Source organism: Pelophylax lessonae (assembly GCF_965119305.1).
Source record: "Pelophylax lessonae genome assembly, chromosome: 6".
NCBI lineage: Eukaryota > Metazoa > Chordata > Amphibia > Anura > Ranidae > Pelophylax > Pelophylax lessonae.
The window spans coordinates 303,702,060-303,721,590 of NC_138773.1; the positions used below are offsets into that span (position 1 = coordinate 303,702,060).

At 42.0% G+C, this 19,531-nt stretch overlaps 1 protein-coding gene across 1 annotated transcript in view; it reads right to left on the minus strand.

Annotated features, from left to right (window-relative positions):
- TTLL4 (tubulin tyrosine ligase like 4) overlaps positions 1-19,531 on the minus strand; it is a 98,226-nt gene that overhangs the window by 42,922 nt on the left and 35,773 nt on the right. The window contains exons 6-11 of the mRNA XM_082260120.1: positions 12,678-12,788; positions 12,456-12,532; positions 10,531-10,725; positions 4,816-4,898; positions 3,070-3,198; positions 2,583-2,705 (exon numbers count right to left, since the gene is read on the minus strand). Of these exons, the coding sequence (XP_082116246.1) occupies positions 2,583-2,705; positions 3,070-3,198; positions 4,816-4,898; positions 10,531-10,725; positions 12,456-12,532; positions 12,678-12,788 (718 nt within the window). The remainder of the gene's footprint in view (positions 1-2,582; positions 2,706-3,069; positions 3,199-4,815; positions 4,899-10,530; positions 10,726-12,455; positions 12,533-12,677; positions 12,789-19,531) is intronic.

A 19,531-nucleotide genomic window follows, 5' to 3' on the forward strand; every position in this document is an offset into this window, starting at 1 on the left:
TTTGTTTTCTTATGACTTTCTCTTACATATTTTATAAAATGTATATGTTTTTTTTTTTTTAATATATGAAAATTTCTTGCGCTACATGATTTTAGTTTTTCTACAAATATCAGTCCCACGTCTCACACCAGGGTACTATTTGTAATCCTGGACTCTGATCTGTACTTTCGGCCCCAAATCCAATTGCTGTCAAAAACTTCACCACCGTAACATCTCTAAAATTTGCTAGGAGGTGCACCAAAACGGAAATCTCCGTGCCGAAGCTGAAACTGCAGGGTGCACTAGGTGTATATATATATATATATATATATATATATATATATATATATATATATATATATATATATATATATATATATATATATATATATATATATATATATATATTTTTTTTTTTTTTTTAAAATATAATAAACTTTTTTTAAATATATAAATAAAATAGTATTCGATTCAACTTTTTAATTAATAAAATGCATTTAAATTAATAGGATTTTATGGTCGGCTATTATTGGCCCCTTTAGCGCACGAAAAGCTCAAGAAAAATGTATCCCTTTAAATTCTATGTATATCTCCACAATGGTCCGTTGCTGGATTTTTGGTCAAATAAAAAAACAGCACCAAAAATGCACCTCCCTGTTCAAATGCATTAAAATTGCAGCAAGAACGCATCAATAACACACCCGTGTTACGTTTGTGATGCGGTTTTTGAGTCACGTGACCTATGAAAAACACACTAGAAGCACCGTAAAATTGCGGCAATCTGCGTCATTAACGGCAAAATGGCAATAACACCAGTTTCGCCCGATGTGTTTCAGCTGCATCTCTAAAATGTGCCCCTTTTTAGAGGATACGTTCACTTTTCTAAACATGTTACACCCATATAGAGGGTGTAACATGTCCAGCATCAGACCCCTCTGCCCCCAATCTCTCCTCTCCGTGTGACAGTGACTGGGGATCTTCTCCCCGCACTCGCTGTCACAATTCAAAGATCGCGGCCGTTCGGGGTTCCGCCCACGCTGCCACGTAATTGATTCACAGGGATCTGTGAATCAATGAACTACAAGTACAGACAGCATTGCAGATGTTGGCTTGATGTTCCCATTGAATTACCAGGGCACTGTTGAGCACTCTAGGTATTACTTTGAGTTTCCTGTAATTCAGTAACTGCATGCCCTGCTGATCTGCTTATTGTGGGTGCAATGCTTTACAGGCTCTTAACTTGCAAAGAAATGTGCATGTATTATTTTTTTTGTCAAGGTGAACTTATCCTTTAAACTAAAGAAACCACCAAGCTACTCATTCACTCCTTTGTTATGTATCCCCTTAACCGCTTGCCGACCGCCGCACGACTATTTACTGCGATGGTCAGCACCTCACAGGCAAAGCGACGTAGGGCTACGTCGCTAGCCTGTGAGGCTCTAGGGAGCGAGCGCACGCCGCCGGAGCAGCGGCACAGCGAACCAATCACATGTGCAGGCACGCGTGATTGATTCGCTGTGCCGCTGTTCACGGCGCTCACCGCTCAGTCAGGAGAACTAGCTCCAGGGCAGACTGAACATGTCAGGGGACCGATGTCAGGCTGTGTTCTTCTACTCACTGCGAGTCCCAACTTCTCTGCCTTCCACACTGTCTTAACCTGTGATACTTCCCTACACCATCGCATGTTCCGGCGATGTGACTATCGCTCCCATCGCGATGTCGATGTAAAAACAGAATATCGTTCAGCCCTATATAATACTATCTGCAGCGCTATCACTAAAGAAGGAGCCATTTGACTCTAAAATGTGTTGGATACCTTATAAGTGATCTCTGCATGTATAACAACAAACATACTGTACAAACATACTGTATTTTGTATCTACTTTATTTGAACTTTTAATGTTACTTATATATCACATTTTAAGGACGTAAGATAAAGTGTATGCATGTTAAGATAAACAATCACTTTTAGAGCCTTTAAAATCACACTGAATGGGGGAATTTAACACAATCTGCAATAGGTCTCATCCCCGTCAACATTTTTCTCTTGGTGTCAGGAAAACTATCAGTCGTGATTCATGCCGATATAGAGGAAAGAGGCAGCAGACAGAAATTACATTTAGTGCTCTGGATTGAGACAAGTACACACTATAAAGAGATATGCTTTGTTCATATTTCATGTCTGAGGTTTACAGCCACTTTAAGACATTGTAATTTCACCCAGAGCAAAGCGCAACTCCCCACAGGCATGTATACTTAAGCTGGCCATATATTAGTAGATTTGCAAATCACCGCTAGAAGAAGTTTCATAAACTAAAATTTAGATGCAGTCCCTTAGAATTTTCTTGTCACTGCAGTCAAAAAACGTCATTTTGACTTCACTAATAATAAGACAATCATACTAACAATCCTAACAGATAATTTTCAACTGAAATTCAACTAGTGTATGGCCAGCCTTTGAAGCTTAGACAGGAGAGAACTCTAAGGAAATCAATGTTTGCTCTTAGGTTGGACTGAAAGGCCCCTGATATCCACTTTAATTTGTTCACACAGAAAATGCACGACATAAATATGACCCCGGGCTCTGGATCAACTCAACGTACCATTTATGTCCTTGGCAGGCTGTCTCATCTGTGTTGGCCTTGTAGTCTACATTTTTCTTATTGACGCTGTAGTTAGTTAAGTGCATGAACTTGTTGCTCAAACTTTTTAAGGAAGATGAATACCTGGGAAGACAGATAGTATAAAAAAGACAAATAATACAGAGAACTGTGGAGATATGTCTTGGTTAGGTCATGTAATAACCTGTAAGTGTCAGAATAAAGAACAATCTTATAGAAGAATGGCCCCAAGTCCCCGACTGGTTCTCATCCCATTTATGAACATTAAAAAGAAAGCCCAGCCCCCTGAAGTCATACAATGCAAATGTAGCATTCACTATAAAAATAAATATGCCTTTACAGAAATACTTGGCTGGGAAAGAGAAAAATAGAAAAAAGGTATGAAACTTCCTCAATAGCGGCCACTTGATCAGCACAGAATGTAAAAGAAAAAAAAAAAAAAAAAAAAAAAAAAAAAAAAGAGACCTACTTGCAGCTGGCAAACCGCACCAAGCCGTCGGTAAACAGGTACACTCTCAGGGGGTCATAGGACGTCACGTAAACATAAATCCTCAAGTCAAACTTGCTGCCACTAATGAGGTAGGGTTTGTGCAGGTACCTGACAAAATACAATGAAGAACGAATATGCAAATCGGTGATTGTCAACTTACAAGGTATAGGTGACCCTAAATGTGGCACTGGATACAGAGAAGCATATATAGCTATTACATGTGATGTTACACAAGACTGTCAAACTGAAGATTTACTAATATAAGTGGTCAGAGTAGGAGACAGTCAGAGACTAGGCACATGTTGTATGAAACTGCAAGAAACGATTATTATTAAAGGCTACTTTGCAAATCAATGCTCCAACTACCAACTGCTGGAGCCCGAGCAATGCACTTCAAACACCACCAAGGGCCACATGTGATCATTGTGCTGCAGGTTGGGTACCAAGGATGTAAATCATTTAAATTGACTATATTCGAACAGACTGCAGACCAGTCTAATGAGCTGCTGTTGCTCCAAATCTCTTCCAGGATCTGCTAGACAAGTACAGAAGAATCTTACTGGTGATTGTGGGCAGCACACATGACCCTTACCACTTGCCGACCGCCCTATAGCACATTTACTGCTACAGGGCCGCTGCGCTGCAAAGGATCACGTATATGTACCTGATCCTGCACTTCTGGGTATCGGGCGCGAGTGCGTTCTGCCGGGACATAGTGGGAGCTGATCAGCGAGTTCTGCGAACCCCATTTCCGCTGGCATCGGCTGATCGTTCTATGTAAACAAGGCATATAGCCATTCTGTCAGTACAGAAGGCATGAATCCTGTGTTCCTGTAAAGCAGGGACACCAATCCATATCTTCCACTACACTGAAACACCAGCTAGGCACACAGGTTACCCTTTGATCAGGCCTAGATGTTAACACCTTCCCAGCCAAAGTCATTAGTACAGTGACAGTGCATATTTTTAGTACTAAGAACTATAATGTCACTGGTCCCCCAAAAAAGTGTCAGGAGTCTAATTTGTATGCCGCAATATCACGGTCCTGCTATAAGTCGCTAAACGCCGCCATTACTAGTAAAACAATTCTATAAAATGTATCCCATAGTTTGTAGACGCTATAGCTTTTGCTCAAACCAATCAATATAAGCTTATTGGAAAATATTTTTTACAAAAATATGTACATATACAAATACATATTGTCCTAAATTTATGAAGAAATTAGATTTGTTACTGAATGTGTTTTATAGCAGAAAGAAAACAAATTATATATATATATATATATATATATATATATATATATATATATATATATATATATATATATATATATATATATATATATATATATATATATATATAATTTTTTTTTTTTTTTTTTTTTTTTTATTGTTTAAAGTGCAAAAATGTTAAAAAATAAAACCCAGAGGTGATCAAATACCTCCAAAAGAGAGCCCTACTTGTGAAAAAAAAGGGACATACATTTTATTTGGGTACAGCATCGCACGGCTGTGCAATTGTCAGTTAAAGTAACGCAGTGCCGTATCTTAAAAAAAAAAAAAAAAAAATGGCCTTGTCATGAAGGTGGGTAAATATTCCCCACTGCAAGGGATCTTTTTTTTCTGCCTGAAGTTGGGCTTTGAAAGCTTATTCAATAAAGGCAGTGCAAATAGTACTAAGGGAGTGTCTGGTAGTCGGGATACAAGTCAGCAATGTATTTCCTACCTTTGTACCAGCAGTGGCCTTTTCTTAGGAAGCTGGCTCCACCTGTGTATAACCTGGATCCCCATTCCTCTGGCCGACGCTGGCTGAGAAGAAAAGATACATCAAATTTAAAATACAGATCTACAGAATATATGAACAATCCAGTGCTTATTGTCAGCCTAAGAGCTGCTGAAGTCATTAGGATCAAAGGGATTTGATTCCCCCCAACTGTAAGGGCTCTTTCAGACGGCCACTCCGCTGTTCTTGTCCGCTGCGGGACTTTTTTTTTTTTCACGGAGCGGATGACATTTGTGTCATCCGCTCCGTATGCCCGCATATCATCCCATCCATTTGCGGATGATATGCGGACATAATGTAAGTCTATGGGGATTGCGGATGTCCGTGGATGACACCGCTGACATCCGATTTTCCTTCCTTTCCGTTTTTTGAACGGAACAAAAATAGGGTTCGGTTCCGTTCCAAAAAACGGAACAGAACTGAAAGGAAGAAAATCGGATGTCAGCGGATGGTATTCTGCTGTCATCCGCAATGCCATAGACTTACATTATGTCCGTATATCATCCTCAAAAAAATAGGATGATTTGCGGACAAGCGGAGCAGCCGTGTGAAAGAGCCCTTAGGCTTACAGTACACCTGTTTGCAGAGACACCGAAAGATGCCCCTGCCTTTGTCTGGGGAAAAAAAAAAAAAAAAAAAAATCAACGTTATATTCACAGACATGTATCAATCAGCACTTGTAGCTTTAAAATAAAACCCATATTTAACCACTTTCTGCCCGCGCTATAGCCGAAAGATGGCTACAACTTAAGCCCCGTACACATGTACCGATTGTCGGCCGTAAATATTCGGCCGCCGAACGATCGGCCGATTGTCAGTTTGTTAGTATGATGCTTCCGACAACCGACAGCGACTTTTCGGCCGAACAGAATCGGGTGTGCAGGCTATAAGATTTTTGTTGGCCGTCACCAGAACGGCCGATTGTTCGCCAGTCAGTACAGAATTCGGCCGACAAACAGCAGATTAGCAAGACTAGGCATGCTCAGAGAAGAAAAAACACACGGAAAGTTAACCATCACATGACATCACTTCTGCAGTCGGCGGTTGTTGGCTGACAAAATTCGTGTGCAGTCTTTTACACTTTTCAGCCGACACGACAGCACCGGACAAAAGACGGCTGATCGTTCGGCCGACATTCGGTACGTGTGTACGGGGCTTTAGGCTTCCAGTGTCAGGGAAGGGGGGGGGGGGGGGGGGGGGAGAGTGTGCTCTGTGATCGTCAAGTCCTTCGAACTCCGCTGAACACAGAACAGGGTAAAGGGCCAATCACAGCAGCCCACCAATGAAAGCAGATCATAAAAGTAAACAGAAGCCAGTTATCAGCTTTCTCTTTTCTCAAGATCAGCGTGAGGAGAAAAGAATAAAGCTGGTGCTTCTGTTACAGGGACATCGGTCTCACTCTGTGCCAACCAGTGCCGCCAATCAGCCCCCGCCATCCAGTGTTCACCAGTGCCGCCAATCAGCGTCCGCCAACCAGCGCCCCCAACCAGTGCCGCCAATCAGCCCCCGCCATCCAGTGTTCACCAGTGCCGCCAATCAGCGTCCGCCAACCAGTGTCGCCAATCAGTGCCACCTATCAGAGCCCATCAGTGCACATCAGTGAAGGAGAGAAATTACCTGTTTGCAAAATTTTATATCAAACTAGGGAAAATTTTTTTTTTTTTTTCTTCAAAATGTGTTTTTTTTTTTGTTTCTTTAGCAAAAAAACTCAGTGATGATTAAATACTACCAAAAGAAAGCTCCATTTGTGGTGAAAAAATAAAAATTATGTTTGGGTACAACATTGCATGACCGTGCAATTGTCATTCAAACAGAGCGCTGAAAGCTGAAAATTGGCCTGGACAGGAAGGGGTAAAAGTGCCCAGTAAGCAAGTGGTTAATAAAAAAATAAATAAAAAGAAAGTTCCAAAAAGGAACATTTTGGCTCCATTTACATTAGCGAGTCTCCAAAGTTGCACGATTCTCAGTGAGACTTTTGGTGCGATTTGATCCGACTTTACATTCTTTGGATCAAAGACTCACCAAAGTAGTGCAGGCACCTTTTCTAAATCCCAAACATTTGAACGGGTGCCACTGAAAATAACAGGGAGCGACTTGTCATGCGACTTTGAAGTCCAAAGTCGCATGACAAGTGTGAATGGAGCCTTCAAAGCCATACAAATAGATCAGCTGGGATACAAAACGGTGGGTAATGGCAAGACCAGATTGTGCTTGTGGAGCTGATCACCCAATTTCATATCCAAGTTGATGCATTTATATGAGTGTGAAATGCTCTTTTTTTTTTTTAATAAAGATGGATTTTAGTACAATGTTACAGAGGTGCTGATCAATACTTGGCCTGTAGTCATACAAGTAGTGAAACATACTTTGATCATGCACTTTATCTACTGCAGGTGGGGCTGTAGGTCTGTGTTTTGCTGTAAAAAGTTATATTCATGAACTTCAAAAAATGTATAAACCGTATACCTTAACATGACAAAAGTGTTAAAGATGAATGCCAGATGTGCAAATATTATTGAATCATATTGTTATTTGAACTGTGAATTGTTGTGTATTTCCTCCAGATCTGTGCAGTAAGAGCCGGTTCACGCTGGGGCGACTCAAAGTCGCCCCGACTTTGAAGCCGCCCGTGCAGCACGACTTCATCGCGGCTTGCAAACGACTTCTCTAAAAGAAGTCAATGCAAGCTGCTCCGAAGTCGCCCCCAAGTAGTACAGGAACCTTTTTCTAAGTCAGAGCGACTTGAGTCGTCGCTCCGATTAGAACGGTTCCATTGCACAGAATGGAGCGCTACTTGTCAGTGTGAACCGGCTCTAATCCAGGGTGAAACTTTACCTCTGTGCAACCGCTTCCTGTAATAAAGACTTCTCTCAGCCTCCTCCTGTAGTTTTCTGAAGGCAGCTTTGAAATTATGTCATCACCCTACATTTACAAGGTAATATCTGGGTTCACAAAGTGGATTTATATTCTTTGTGGTTATTGAGGAATACATAGAGCTGTATGTATGAGTGAGTCTTCTCTCCTAGCCAGATTGATTTACAGCAGGAATAAACCTAAAAGCAAGCATTATATTGCAGCTGTCCAATCCTTAGATGTGATGGCTGCATTGGTTTCCTTTTTTAGGATTTATTTTTTCTCTAGTGAATCAGCCAGCAACTCTGCTGTTTTTTTTTTTTTAGAAGCACAAGCTGTTCAGCAGAATATATCAGTTTACATGGATGAGACCATTCATTTACCGCTGGCAAGCATGCTTACAATGATTAGCTTTTATTTATTCATATAAAACCTTTATCCCAAAAGAAAAATTTGTTATTGTATTTAAATCAGTTAATACTCCCATCCCCCCAAATAAATAGTGCTGCTGTGTGCAGAGTCCAATCCTCCAAAGTAGTGCCTCACTAATACAGGAAGAGTGTTACTGGCCAGATCACCAGGTGAAAACAGAGAGAAAAAGCTAAAGAAAAGAAAATCAATGCAGCCACTACATCGAATGATTGGCAAGCTACAATATAGGACATTTTTGGTTTTGGGTTTAACAACTTTCTGCAAAATCACGTACCTGTACGTCATTCTGCTTCAAGTAGTTTTACTGGGGCGATATGCAGCTGCAGGCATCAATCCTGTACTATTTTCTTTAGAGTCATTGGTCGGCTTTCTTGTAATAACAAGTGATTTGGCCAAGCAGCTGCTCAGCTGTTATTTCAAGCATTGGGAGGGGATATCCTCCCCCCACACACACATTCCGCCGTTCTGCCCAGGATCTCCAGGAGACCCAAGCAACCAGCGGCACTTCCACTGGCTGGCCGGAGATCAGAACAAAGCCAAAATCCGCTTTGATTGGATCCCGGATGTAGTAACCTGGAAGCGACGTCACTTCTTGTTTACTGGAGTCTTAAAAGGCGCCATTTTAAAAGTGTTCAAATCTTGGCATTTTAAAAAATACTTTCAAGTGCAGAAAAGGGGTTTGGGGTATTATAGACCCCGATCTCTCCATAAAGAGTACCTATCACTGCCCATTACTGTCACAAGGTATGTTAAAAATTTCTTGTGAAAGCAATAAAGGTGATCAAAAAAATAAAAAGGGACAGTAAAAAGATAAATTTTTTTTCCCCAAACATATTGCGTCTGCGCAAATAGTGTGACATAAAAAATTGCAAACGACCACCATTTTATTCTCTAATGTCTATGCTAGAAAAAAAAAATAATGTTTGGGGGTTCCAAGTAACTTTTTAGCAAAAATACTGATTTTTTTTTCTCCTTGTAAGCAACAAATGTCAGAAAAAGTCCTGGTTTTTAAGTGGGTAATACTGCTATAAGGTTTTAGAAATGTTATTTTTGAACCTTCTAGATTTCTATGGACTAATACCTGAAGTGTTTTTAAAGTGGAGTTCCACCCATTTTTTAATAAATTGGATTACATAGATGTATGTATTCCCCTTTAAAACGACTTTTACCAATGGAAATTTTTTTTTTTTTGTTGCTAGTAAATACCTTATTTTCTGCTTTATTTATCCTCTTCTCACTTCCGGGTCCGGTCGGCGATTAAGTCATTCGGCGATTCGCAGTGTGTGCTGGGATGTATATCAGGGCATGAAATCTCGCATTATTACACAGGAGATGAGCGCTGTGCCCCGCCTCCGCCCCGCCTCCTCTCAGTGAGCTGTATGTATGTAGTGTATTGAGGCTGTGCTCCGCCCCGCCTCCTCTCAGTGAGCTTAGTGAGGATATAATGCTTTCAGTCCTCGCTCACTGAGAGGAGGCGGGGCGGAGCACGGCCTCAATACACTACATACATACAGCTCACTGAGAGGAGGCGGGGCAGAACACGCAGTACAGCTCATCTCCTGTGTAATAATGCGAGATGTCATGCCCTGATATACATCCCAGCACACGCTGCGAATCGCCGAATGACGTAATCGCCGACCGGACCCGGAAGTGAGAAGAGGATAAATAAAGCAGAAATTAAAAGGTATTTACTAGCAAAAAAAAAAAAACACTCTCCATTAGTAAAAGTCGTTTTAAAGGGGATTACATACATCTAAAGTGACTAAAATGGGTGGAACTCCACTTTGTTATATCTTGCTTGACTCAGAAAAAAAACTTAAAGTGATTCTAAAAGGCAGAAAGTTTACCTCAATGTATTCTCTGCATTAAGGAAAAAATCCTTCTGCATGCAGCTTCCTCGACCAGTCCCCCCCCCCCCTTAAACTTACCTGAGCCAGATCTTAAACCAGCTATGTGCACAAGAGCAGAGCCTTTCTCTGGGCCATGCCTCATTAGCTGTGACACAGACAGTGAGAAGGTAGGGGGGTGGGGCCAAGCCGTGCCCTGTGTCTTATGAACACACAGAGTGGGGTTCGGGAGTGAGTACGCACGAGTGCCCCCAAAGCAGGCGGCTTGCTATGGTGGGCACTCAGCGGGTGATCTGAGAAGAGAAGGATCAGGACTAGTCTGTGCAAAACCCCTGGTAAGTATACCAGGTTTGTTATTTTTAAAAAATTAGTTAGAACCTTTACAATGACTTTAATGAATAGAAGAGGAGATGCTAGAATAAATACATCACATCAGCAGAGGAGTTGAGTAAAAATTTGTCAATTTTGTCAAATTGACATCAAGTTAATTCCACCCTTTGTGCTTTCATAATATCTGGCACCATACCGGTTTAACGATCCATTTCTGCCGTGTTCCCCCCTCCTCCCAAGCTTTCTTCAACAGCTTGATATCCTGAGGAAGAACAAATGACTGCGGGAAGAAATTGAACTCTTTGCGCCCAAAGCGAGCCTGCATCTTTGACAAATTCCTCCAAAGGCGATCCTTCCGGCCAATCTGAAAGGACCCTGGGAAATGATTCAGCTGGAGAGAAAAAATAAATAAATAAAATAAAAAAAAAGGTTTTAAAAGATTACCGTCTAGTCTCAAAATTAGGCTCTCTCAACCTTTTGAAAAATGGGAGGAATCCCTGAAATCTTAACAGAACTCCTGCTAATATTACAAGAGACATTGGGATGAACAGCAAATTGTAGATCTAAGAATAAACAACAATATAACACCCAAGGCTGCTCTATACAACAATATATATTGGTTTGATAACATAACTAAAATTACAACCCCAATTCTTAAAAACAAAAAAATTGGGATGCTGTGTAAAATTTATGATTTTCAAATCTCAAACTCATTTTATTCACAATAGAAAACATATCAAATGTTTAAACTGAGAAAATGTACCATTTAAAAAAAAAAAAAAAAAAAACAGGTAATTTTGAAATTTATAGCAGTAACTAGTCCCAAAAAGGTTGGGACAGGGCAACAAAAACCTGGCAAAGTGGTACATTTTGCAACTTATTAGGTTAATTTGCAACAGTAACACAAATGGGTATCAAGAGTATCTTAGAGAGTCAGAGTGTCTCAGCAGTATAGATGGGCAGAGGTTTACCAATCTGTGAAAAGCTGCATCTAAAAATTATCAAACAATTTCAGAATAATGTTCCTCAACATAAAATTGCAAAGACTTTAAATACATCATCATGTATAGTACATATAAGCATCAAAAGATTCAGATAATTTGGAAAAATCTCTGCACAAGGGAGAAGGCCAAAACGAAATGTGATCTTCAGGGCCTCAGTCCCGGTTCACACGGTCACTACATTAAAGTGGATATCCCAGCACGACTTCTTTAATAAAAGTCAGTGAAAGTCATGCCAAAGTCGCACCAAAAGTAGTGCAGGAACCTTTTTCTAAGTCAGAGCGACTCCAGTCACTCCTATTAGAACGGTTTGATTGCACTTAACGGGGCGCAACTTTTTATTCAACTTGTCGCACCAGTGTGAACCAAGCCTTAGACAGCACTGCCATTAAAAACAAAAATGTCCAAATCGTGGTTTTCGGCACTGCTCCTGCATGATCCCGGGCTGAAATCACTATGACAAGCCTGAGTTCACACAGGAGCAGTGGGGAAACAATATGTTATTCGGACAGGAATCGCACCACATTCCTGTTCAAATTGTATGCTATTTTTTGCAGTGCGATTTGCGCCCATTCATTTTGTTTGGACACAAATTGCACCGCAAAGCAGGCGATAGGGAGGCGATATAACACCTCCTCACCAAATGCAGATCTGAAAGCGGGAAGCAAATGAGCACTAAAAAAGGTACTTTTCCACTACAAGTACCGGCTCAGGCTCCACTCGGCACTGCTTGGCCCAGCTCGGCTCAGTTTGCTTTTCCACTGCGTGGTACGAGTCGGCACCTTTCAGCACTGTATAGGCTCTACTCTGCTCGGTTTGCTTTTCCACTGTTGTAGTACTTAGTAGTAAGTGGGTGGGATTACAACAATTCTCTGACCAATCAGTAGCTAGTAGTGACAAACAATCAATGCTGCATGCAAAGGATTGTGGGATATGGTATCGGTACAGCCTGCTTGGAACCCCAACCGAGGTGGTACCGTTTAAGCGAGCCATACCATGTAGTGGAAAAGCGTCGCTGTACCAAACCGTTCTAACCCGTACCATGCGGTACCATGCAGTGGAAAAGCACAACATTCACAGTTTTCTCTTTTTGGTTTTAACAGCATTGTAAGAACATTACCTTCTGGTATTTTTGGATGCCCTTAAAGGCCGTAGACTTCATATGATGGCCCCAACAACCCAACCAGTCATGGTTCTCTACAGAAATATGATAACAAATAAAGGCAGTTATTAGTAAGTCAATAATCACTGGTAAGGTATAAGACTTCTAAACTGCAGGAAAGTACAGAACTACCTACAGGTGTGGATAGAATTTAATAAAAGATACAAGTTTGGTACTCACTTTTGGTAACACGGAAGTGGGACCGCGCAATAGCTTGTTTCACTATATTTGGTGTCACAGTGCTCATTTTCCACTTCAACAGTTTTCTCTGTGCCCAAGGCAGCAGTTCCACTGGAGAGACAAAGCAATGAGCAGTTTGTAATAATGACTTCTTCAAAGATATGTAAAACGCCAACAATTCATTTCAGTTATTTGATTAATTTTGGCATGTTGAACCAATAAAGAGGGTTTTGTTATATCCATTTGAGAAGTGCAAAAACAATTGCTGATCCTGCCAGAAATGTAGCGAGCTGACAAACTTCCTGTGATTTCTGCCTGTGCTGCACTCTTGGCAGTTACATTGTTCTGATGACTACAGAACTCCCTTTATGTTATGGAGAAGGGGAGAGTAGTAGTCCAGTTTCTGTTATCAATACAGTGCAGTACAGTGAGTGAGCACTGACACACAGGACGTTTATTACTAGCAGGATCACCAGATGGGAAAAAATAAAAAAAAAAATTAAAAAATATGGCTAACTGCATCTAATGACAAGTAACTTGTAATATATTAAAGTGGAACTTTACTCAAGAATTATACATTTATGTACATACTGGGATTTATTTACCAAAACTGAAGAGTGCAAACTCTAGGGGGCAGCGCTGCGTAGTAACCAATCAGCTTCCAGGTTTTCTTGTCAAAGCTTAAACCTAAACAAGCTAAAATTAGAAGCTGATTGGCTACCCGATTTTGCACTCTCCAGTTTTAGTAGATCAACCCAACTATGTCTCTTCGGGATTGAAGTTTCCTGCTTATATTCTTTTGCACGTACACTGAGCTGCGTATGCAGTCACGCTATGATTTTATCAGCCTTGGGCGACTAATCTGACCTTGTCCCTTTGGGTGTGCAAAGTTATCTACTAAAATAAGCATTTACTACAAGACAGAGAATTCTCAGAGCACTATGTTTTTTTCGTTTAAAGCAAGGTTGTACAATATGTGGCTATGAAGACTCACAACTAGAGGGATGCTGTGTTTGGTATAGAACCCGCGGCAGTGGCCGGCATAGACAAGCAGGGACCAGAATGGTCTAAAGGGATACCAGGGATGCCGTTTTTCTTGAATCTCCAGCGGCACATGAAAGGACTCCTGCTAGCTAGCACCAACCAAGTAAGTTCCACATGGCCAGATCTAGGGGGTGCTGAGGTGGGCTGAACCCGCTCACATTTCAGTTGCGCTCCCCCAAATCCACCCTGCCCTCAACCCCCCACACTGTGTGCCTAGCAGTCTCCCATCCCTGCACTGTATACATACAGCCCGAACACACAGCACATAGTTGAAATCTCATCATCTGCCTGACTTTTTCTGCTCATCAGCTAGCCTTAGGCCCCGTTCACACATTACGATTTTGAATGGTGGGCAGAATCGTCGCAATTCCAAATCACACATAGCACAACAAGGTGCTATTCACTCTTAAGGGCACCTCAAAACGAGGTGCGATTTTGCTGCAGTTGTTGCTCGACAGAATTGCGTGGCAAATCGCATTGCACAGAACTTGCCCAAAGGAGCAGGAGCTTGTTTTGGGCAACAGCTTCACGTGCTGTGTTTTTCTGCCTTTTACAGGAGATAAAAAGGCACTTGTTTAATAACAGTTCATACTTGCCCAGCTGCGAAAATAGTACAGCAAAAATATACTGTATAAATTGTCACGGTCATAATAAAGTCTATATGAAAACATGCTTATATATCTCTAGTGATAGTTTTCTAATGCAGACCCGACTTTAACCTTAGCGTCCTTTCACATGAACGATCCGATCCGCCTGTCGGTTTTTTAAGGCAGACCTGATCAGATCCTCCATGCATCCCTATGGGGAAGCGGATACATCTCCGCTGACACCTGCTGCTATCCGATCCCATCTGTGAAATCCGGACGGATGGAAACCCCATTTTCCATCCGTCCAGGGGATCGGATGAGAATGGACAGGCGGTCCGTTCTCATCCCATTCCCCCATAGAGGACAGCGGGGATCTGACAGCTCCATCTCCGCACACAGAGTGGGGACAGAGCTGCCATCCGCCTGCTCAGCGGGGATAGGCGGATCGATCCCCGCTGAGCAGAACGGAGTCCGCCGGCGGATGCGGACAGTGTGAAAGGACCCTTACACAATTAAATAGGTGTAACTCAAGCCCAATTGCCAAGAGATACAATAGGGTAATAAAAACGACTTGGGTACCAATGAAAACTGTGACACAGATATTGTATTACAAGACATTACAATCCCTAAAAAAAAGCGGTTTTGCAAAAGCAATTTTTAGGGAAAAAATATATCATTTTTTTAAAAATAGTTACCCCAATTTGTACACTGAACAAAATTATAAATGCAACACTTTCTTCCCCCCCCCCCCCCCCCCCATTTTTCATGAGCTGAACTCCAAGATCTAAGATTTTTTCTATGTACACAAAAGGCCGATTTCTCTCAAATCTTGTTCACAAATCTGTCTAAATCTGTGTTAGGCCCCTTTCACACAGTCTGTTTGTCATCCATCCGTTGATGGATGAAAAATGGACATCAATTCTTCTCTATGTAAAAACGGATGACAATGGATGATCATCCGTTACCATCCATTTTTAATCCGCTTCCGTCAATGTCTGTTTTTTGGACCGGATGAATGCCCTATTTTTCATCCATCAAAAAAATGGATCGGACGAAAAACGGATGTAAAAACGGACAAACTGTCCGTTTTTGCATTGGTAGTGGATGTAAAAAAAAAAACTGATACATTTTGATGTGACTGAACTGATGAACTGAACGGGCCTTATGTGGGAAAGGGCCCTTAGTGAGCACTTCTCCTTTGCGGAGATAATCCATGCACCTCACAGGTGTGGCATATCAAGATGCTGATTAGACAGCATGATTATTGCACAGGTGTGCCTTAGGCTGGCGACAACAAAAGGCCAAAATGTGCAGTTTTATCACACAGCACAATGCCACAGATGTCACAAGTTTTGAGGTAGCGTGCAATTGGCATGCTAACTGCAGAAATGTCCAGAGCTGTTGCCCGTGAATTGAATGTCCATTTCTCATCCAAAAGCTGTCTCCAAAAGGAGTTAGAGAATTTGGCAGTACATCCAACCGGCCTCACAACCGCAGACCACGTGTAACCACACCAGCCCATCAGACCTCAGACCATCAGACCTCCACATCCAGCATCTTCACCTCCAAGATTGTCTGAGACCGGCCACCCGGACAGCTGCTGCAACAATTGGTTTGCATAACCAAAGAATTTCTGCACAAACTGTCAGAAACCGTCTCAGGGAAGCTCATTTGCATGCTCGTCGTCCTCATCGTGGTCTCCACCTGACTGCATTTCGTCCTCGTGACCGACTTGAGTGGGCTAATGCTCACATTCGATGGCATCTGCCACTTTGGAGAGGTGTTATCGTCACGGATGAATCCCGGATTTCACTGTACAGGGTAGATGGCAGACCTCGTGTTTGGCGTCATGTGGGTGAGCGGTTTGCTGATGTCAGTCAGCGTTGTGGATGGAGTGGCCCATGGTATGGGCAGGCGTATGTTATGGACAATGAACACAGGTGCATTTTATTGATGGCATTTTGAATGCACAGAGATACCGTGACGAGTTCCTGAGTCCCATTGCTGTGCCATTCATCCATGACCATCACCTCATGTTGCAGCATGGTAATGCATGGTCCCACATTTCAAGGATCTATACACAATTCCTGGAAGCTAAAAACATCCCAGTTCTTGCATGGTCAGCATACTCACCGGACATGTCACCCATTGAGCATGTTTGGGATGCTCTGGATCAGCGTATACGACAGTGTTTCCAGGTCCTGCCAATATCCAGCAACTTCGCACAGACATTGAAGAGGAGTGGACCAACATTCCACAGGCCACACACAAACTGATCAACTCTATGTGAAGGAGAAGTGTTGCACTGCGTGAGGCAAAATGGTGGTCACACCAGATACTGACTGGTTTTCGGACCCCTCCGGATCCCCCCCAATACAGTAAAACTGCACATTTTAGAGTGGCCTTTTATTGTGGCCAGCCTAAGGCACACCTGTGCAATAATCATGCTGTCTAATCAGCATCCTGATATGCCATACCTGTGAGGTGGATGGATTATCTCTGCAAAGGAGAAGTGCTCACTAAGGGCTCTTTCAGACGGCCGCTCCTCTGTTCTTGTCCGCTGCGGGACTTTTTTTATTTTTTTTTTCATGGAGCGGATGACATTTGTGTCATCCGCTCCGTATGCCCGCATATCATCCCATCCGTTTACGAATGATATGCGGACATAATGTAAGTCTATGGGCATTGCAGATGTCAGCGGATGACACCGCTGACATCCGATTTTCCTTCCTTTCAGTTTTTTGAACGGAGGAAAAATAGGGTTCTGTTCCGTTCCAAAAAACGGAACAGAACTGAAAGGAAGGAAATCGGATGTCAGCGGATGGTATTCAGCTGACATCCGCAATGTCATAGACTTACATTATGTCCGCAAAAAAATAGGATGATTTGCGGACAAGCGGAGCGGGCGTGTGAAAGAGCCCTAACACAGATTTAGACAGATTTGTGAATAATTTTTTGAGAGAAATATGCCTTTTGTGTACATAGAAAAAGTCTTCGATCTTAGAGTTCATCTCATGAAAAATGGGGGCAAAAAACAAAAAAGTGTTGCATTGATAAATTTTGTTTCATGACAAATATGAAAGATGATGTTAAGCAGAGTAGATACCCAACATGTCATGTTAAAATTGCGCACACGCTTGTGAAATGGCAAAAAACTACGGTACTTAATCTCCATAGTTGACTCTTTGAACACCTTTTCAGGTTACCGGTTTAGAGTTAGAGGTGCTTTCGTCTTAGAATTATTGTTCTCGAACATTTGTGGTAATACCTCATATATGTGGTTCGAATACCGTTTACATATGCGTGTGCGACTTGCGTATGCGGTCGCTTCTGCGTGCAAGCACAAAGGGATTGGGGAGTTTACTTTTTTTATTTATTTTACATTTACACAGTCCGTTTGAATTTCTTTTTTTTTTGATCACTTTGATTCCTATTACAAGGAATGTAAACATCCCCTGTAATAGAAAAAGGATGACATGTCCTCTTTATGAAGAGATCTGGGGTAAAAAAAAAGGACCCAAATCTCTTCTTTACCTTTAAAAGCAAAAAGGTAAAAAGCGTCCACCCCCCCCCGCCCCCTCGGACCAGTTTCATGAGAAAGCCGACCGTCTGCTGAAAGAAACAGTACCTGTGTTACGGCTAATTTTTTGAGCCATAACCCCGGTAAACCACTAGCAGACGGCAACACATACATACATATTGTGGTCGGCAAGTGGTTAATTTTCAGTAATTTATTTTCAGTAATAATCATAAAATTAATGTGAAGTAAAACGACAGCCGACAAGAAGAAAGTTCTAAAAGGCATACATCACAGCAAAATGTATGTCATAACCCCCTGTTAGGGGGTTATGACAACCTCTGCCAAAACTCCGGGGGCGGAGTGAAATGCGTTGGACACGTGCCCTGGTTGGAGCCCAGGCTGAGACGGTCATACACCTCCTCACAGGGTTTTGCTGTGATGTGCGACTTTAAAGACTTTCTTTCACTACTGGATGGTTTGAGCTGGGACAAGCTCTGTCCGTGACAGCATTCCTAGTGGTTTGTCATGCAAGAAGACCTGGTGGAGCCTTGAGCAGCACCTGTAATTTTTGTTGTGGGTCACAGCCGAAAAGGGCAAAATGTTAAAAACAGTAGTATTCCAATGGACATCAACAGAAAAGGCTCTTTCCTTATGTTGGTTGCCAGTGGGAGTGGTGCCCCCTTACATTGTTGGCCAGTGGGAAGACCCCTTAACCTCCCTGGCGGTATGATTAGGTCAGGAATTTTGTACCAAAAGTGGTAACATTTTTTGCATGGAAATTTGGTGTTATGTATTGTAGGCCTACAATTCTTAGAAATTACTGACCTAAACCTGACCAAACAAGACTCTAGTAGACACAAAATCACAATATATATATATATACACACACACACACACACACACACACACACATATACATACACACATATATACACATATATACAGTAAAACTGGAGGCAAGGGCATTGGGGGGCAAACTAATGTCAATTTATTTTGTTTAGTAATGTAGTCCAATATGATTACAATATATCAGTGTGTTTTACTTTTTGAATTTGCCACCGGTTCCACCCCCTGCGACGCGACGCTTGCAGGGAACGGAAGCCAGGGCACAGAGCATCAGGCGGAAGATCCGGCCGCCGTACACTGCCGGAATACATCGCAGGATCCCGGGGATAAGGCAAGTAACCTCTTCCAGGATCCAGCGACTTCTCCCTGGTGGTACCCAGAGTGTGGCTCGGGGTTACCGCTAATGGCACTGAAATTCCACCCCGAGCCACACTCGGGAAAACCGCCAGGGAGGTTAATGGTGGTGACAGTAGTGCTCCCTTACATTGGTGGCCGATAGGTCCCTTTATACTTGTAAAGAAAGTAACCTTTACAGAAAGCTAAAAGGATCATTAGGGTCTTTGGTTACTTCTATCATATGCAGGGAACATTAGGCAAAAGGTCAATTTGCCACTGCTTACTACTCAAGGAATTTCAGGCAACCTTTTAAAAGGAACTCTAGGTTTCCACCAATGCCCAGTTGAGAATGGCTGTTCTAGATTCAATATGAGCATGAAAGCACTCATGACAAAAAAAAAAAAAAAAAAAAAAAATGGACATAAATGGGGGTGATTTCCTAAAACTGAAGCGTGCAAAAATCTGGTTCAGAACTCTGCAAAGAAATCCAATCAGCTTCCAAGTTTCTTTGCCAAAGCTTA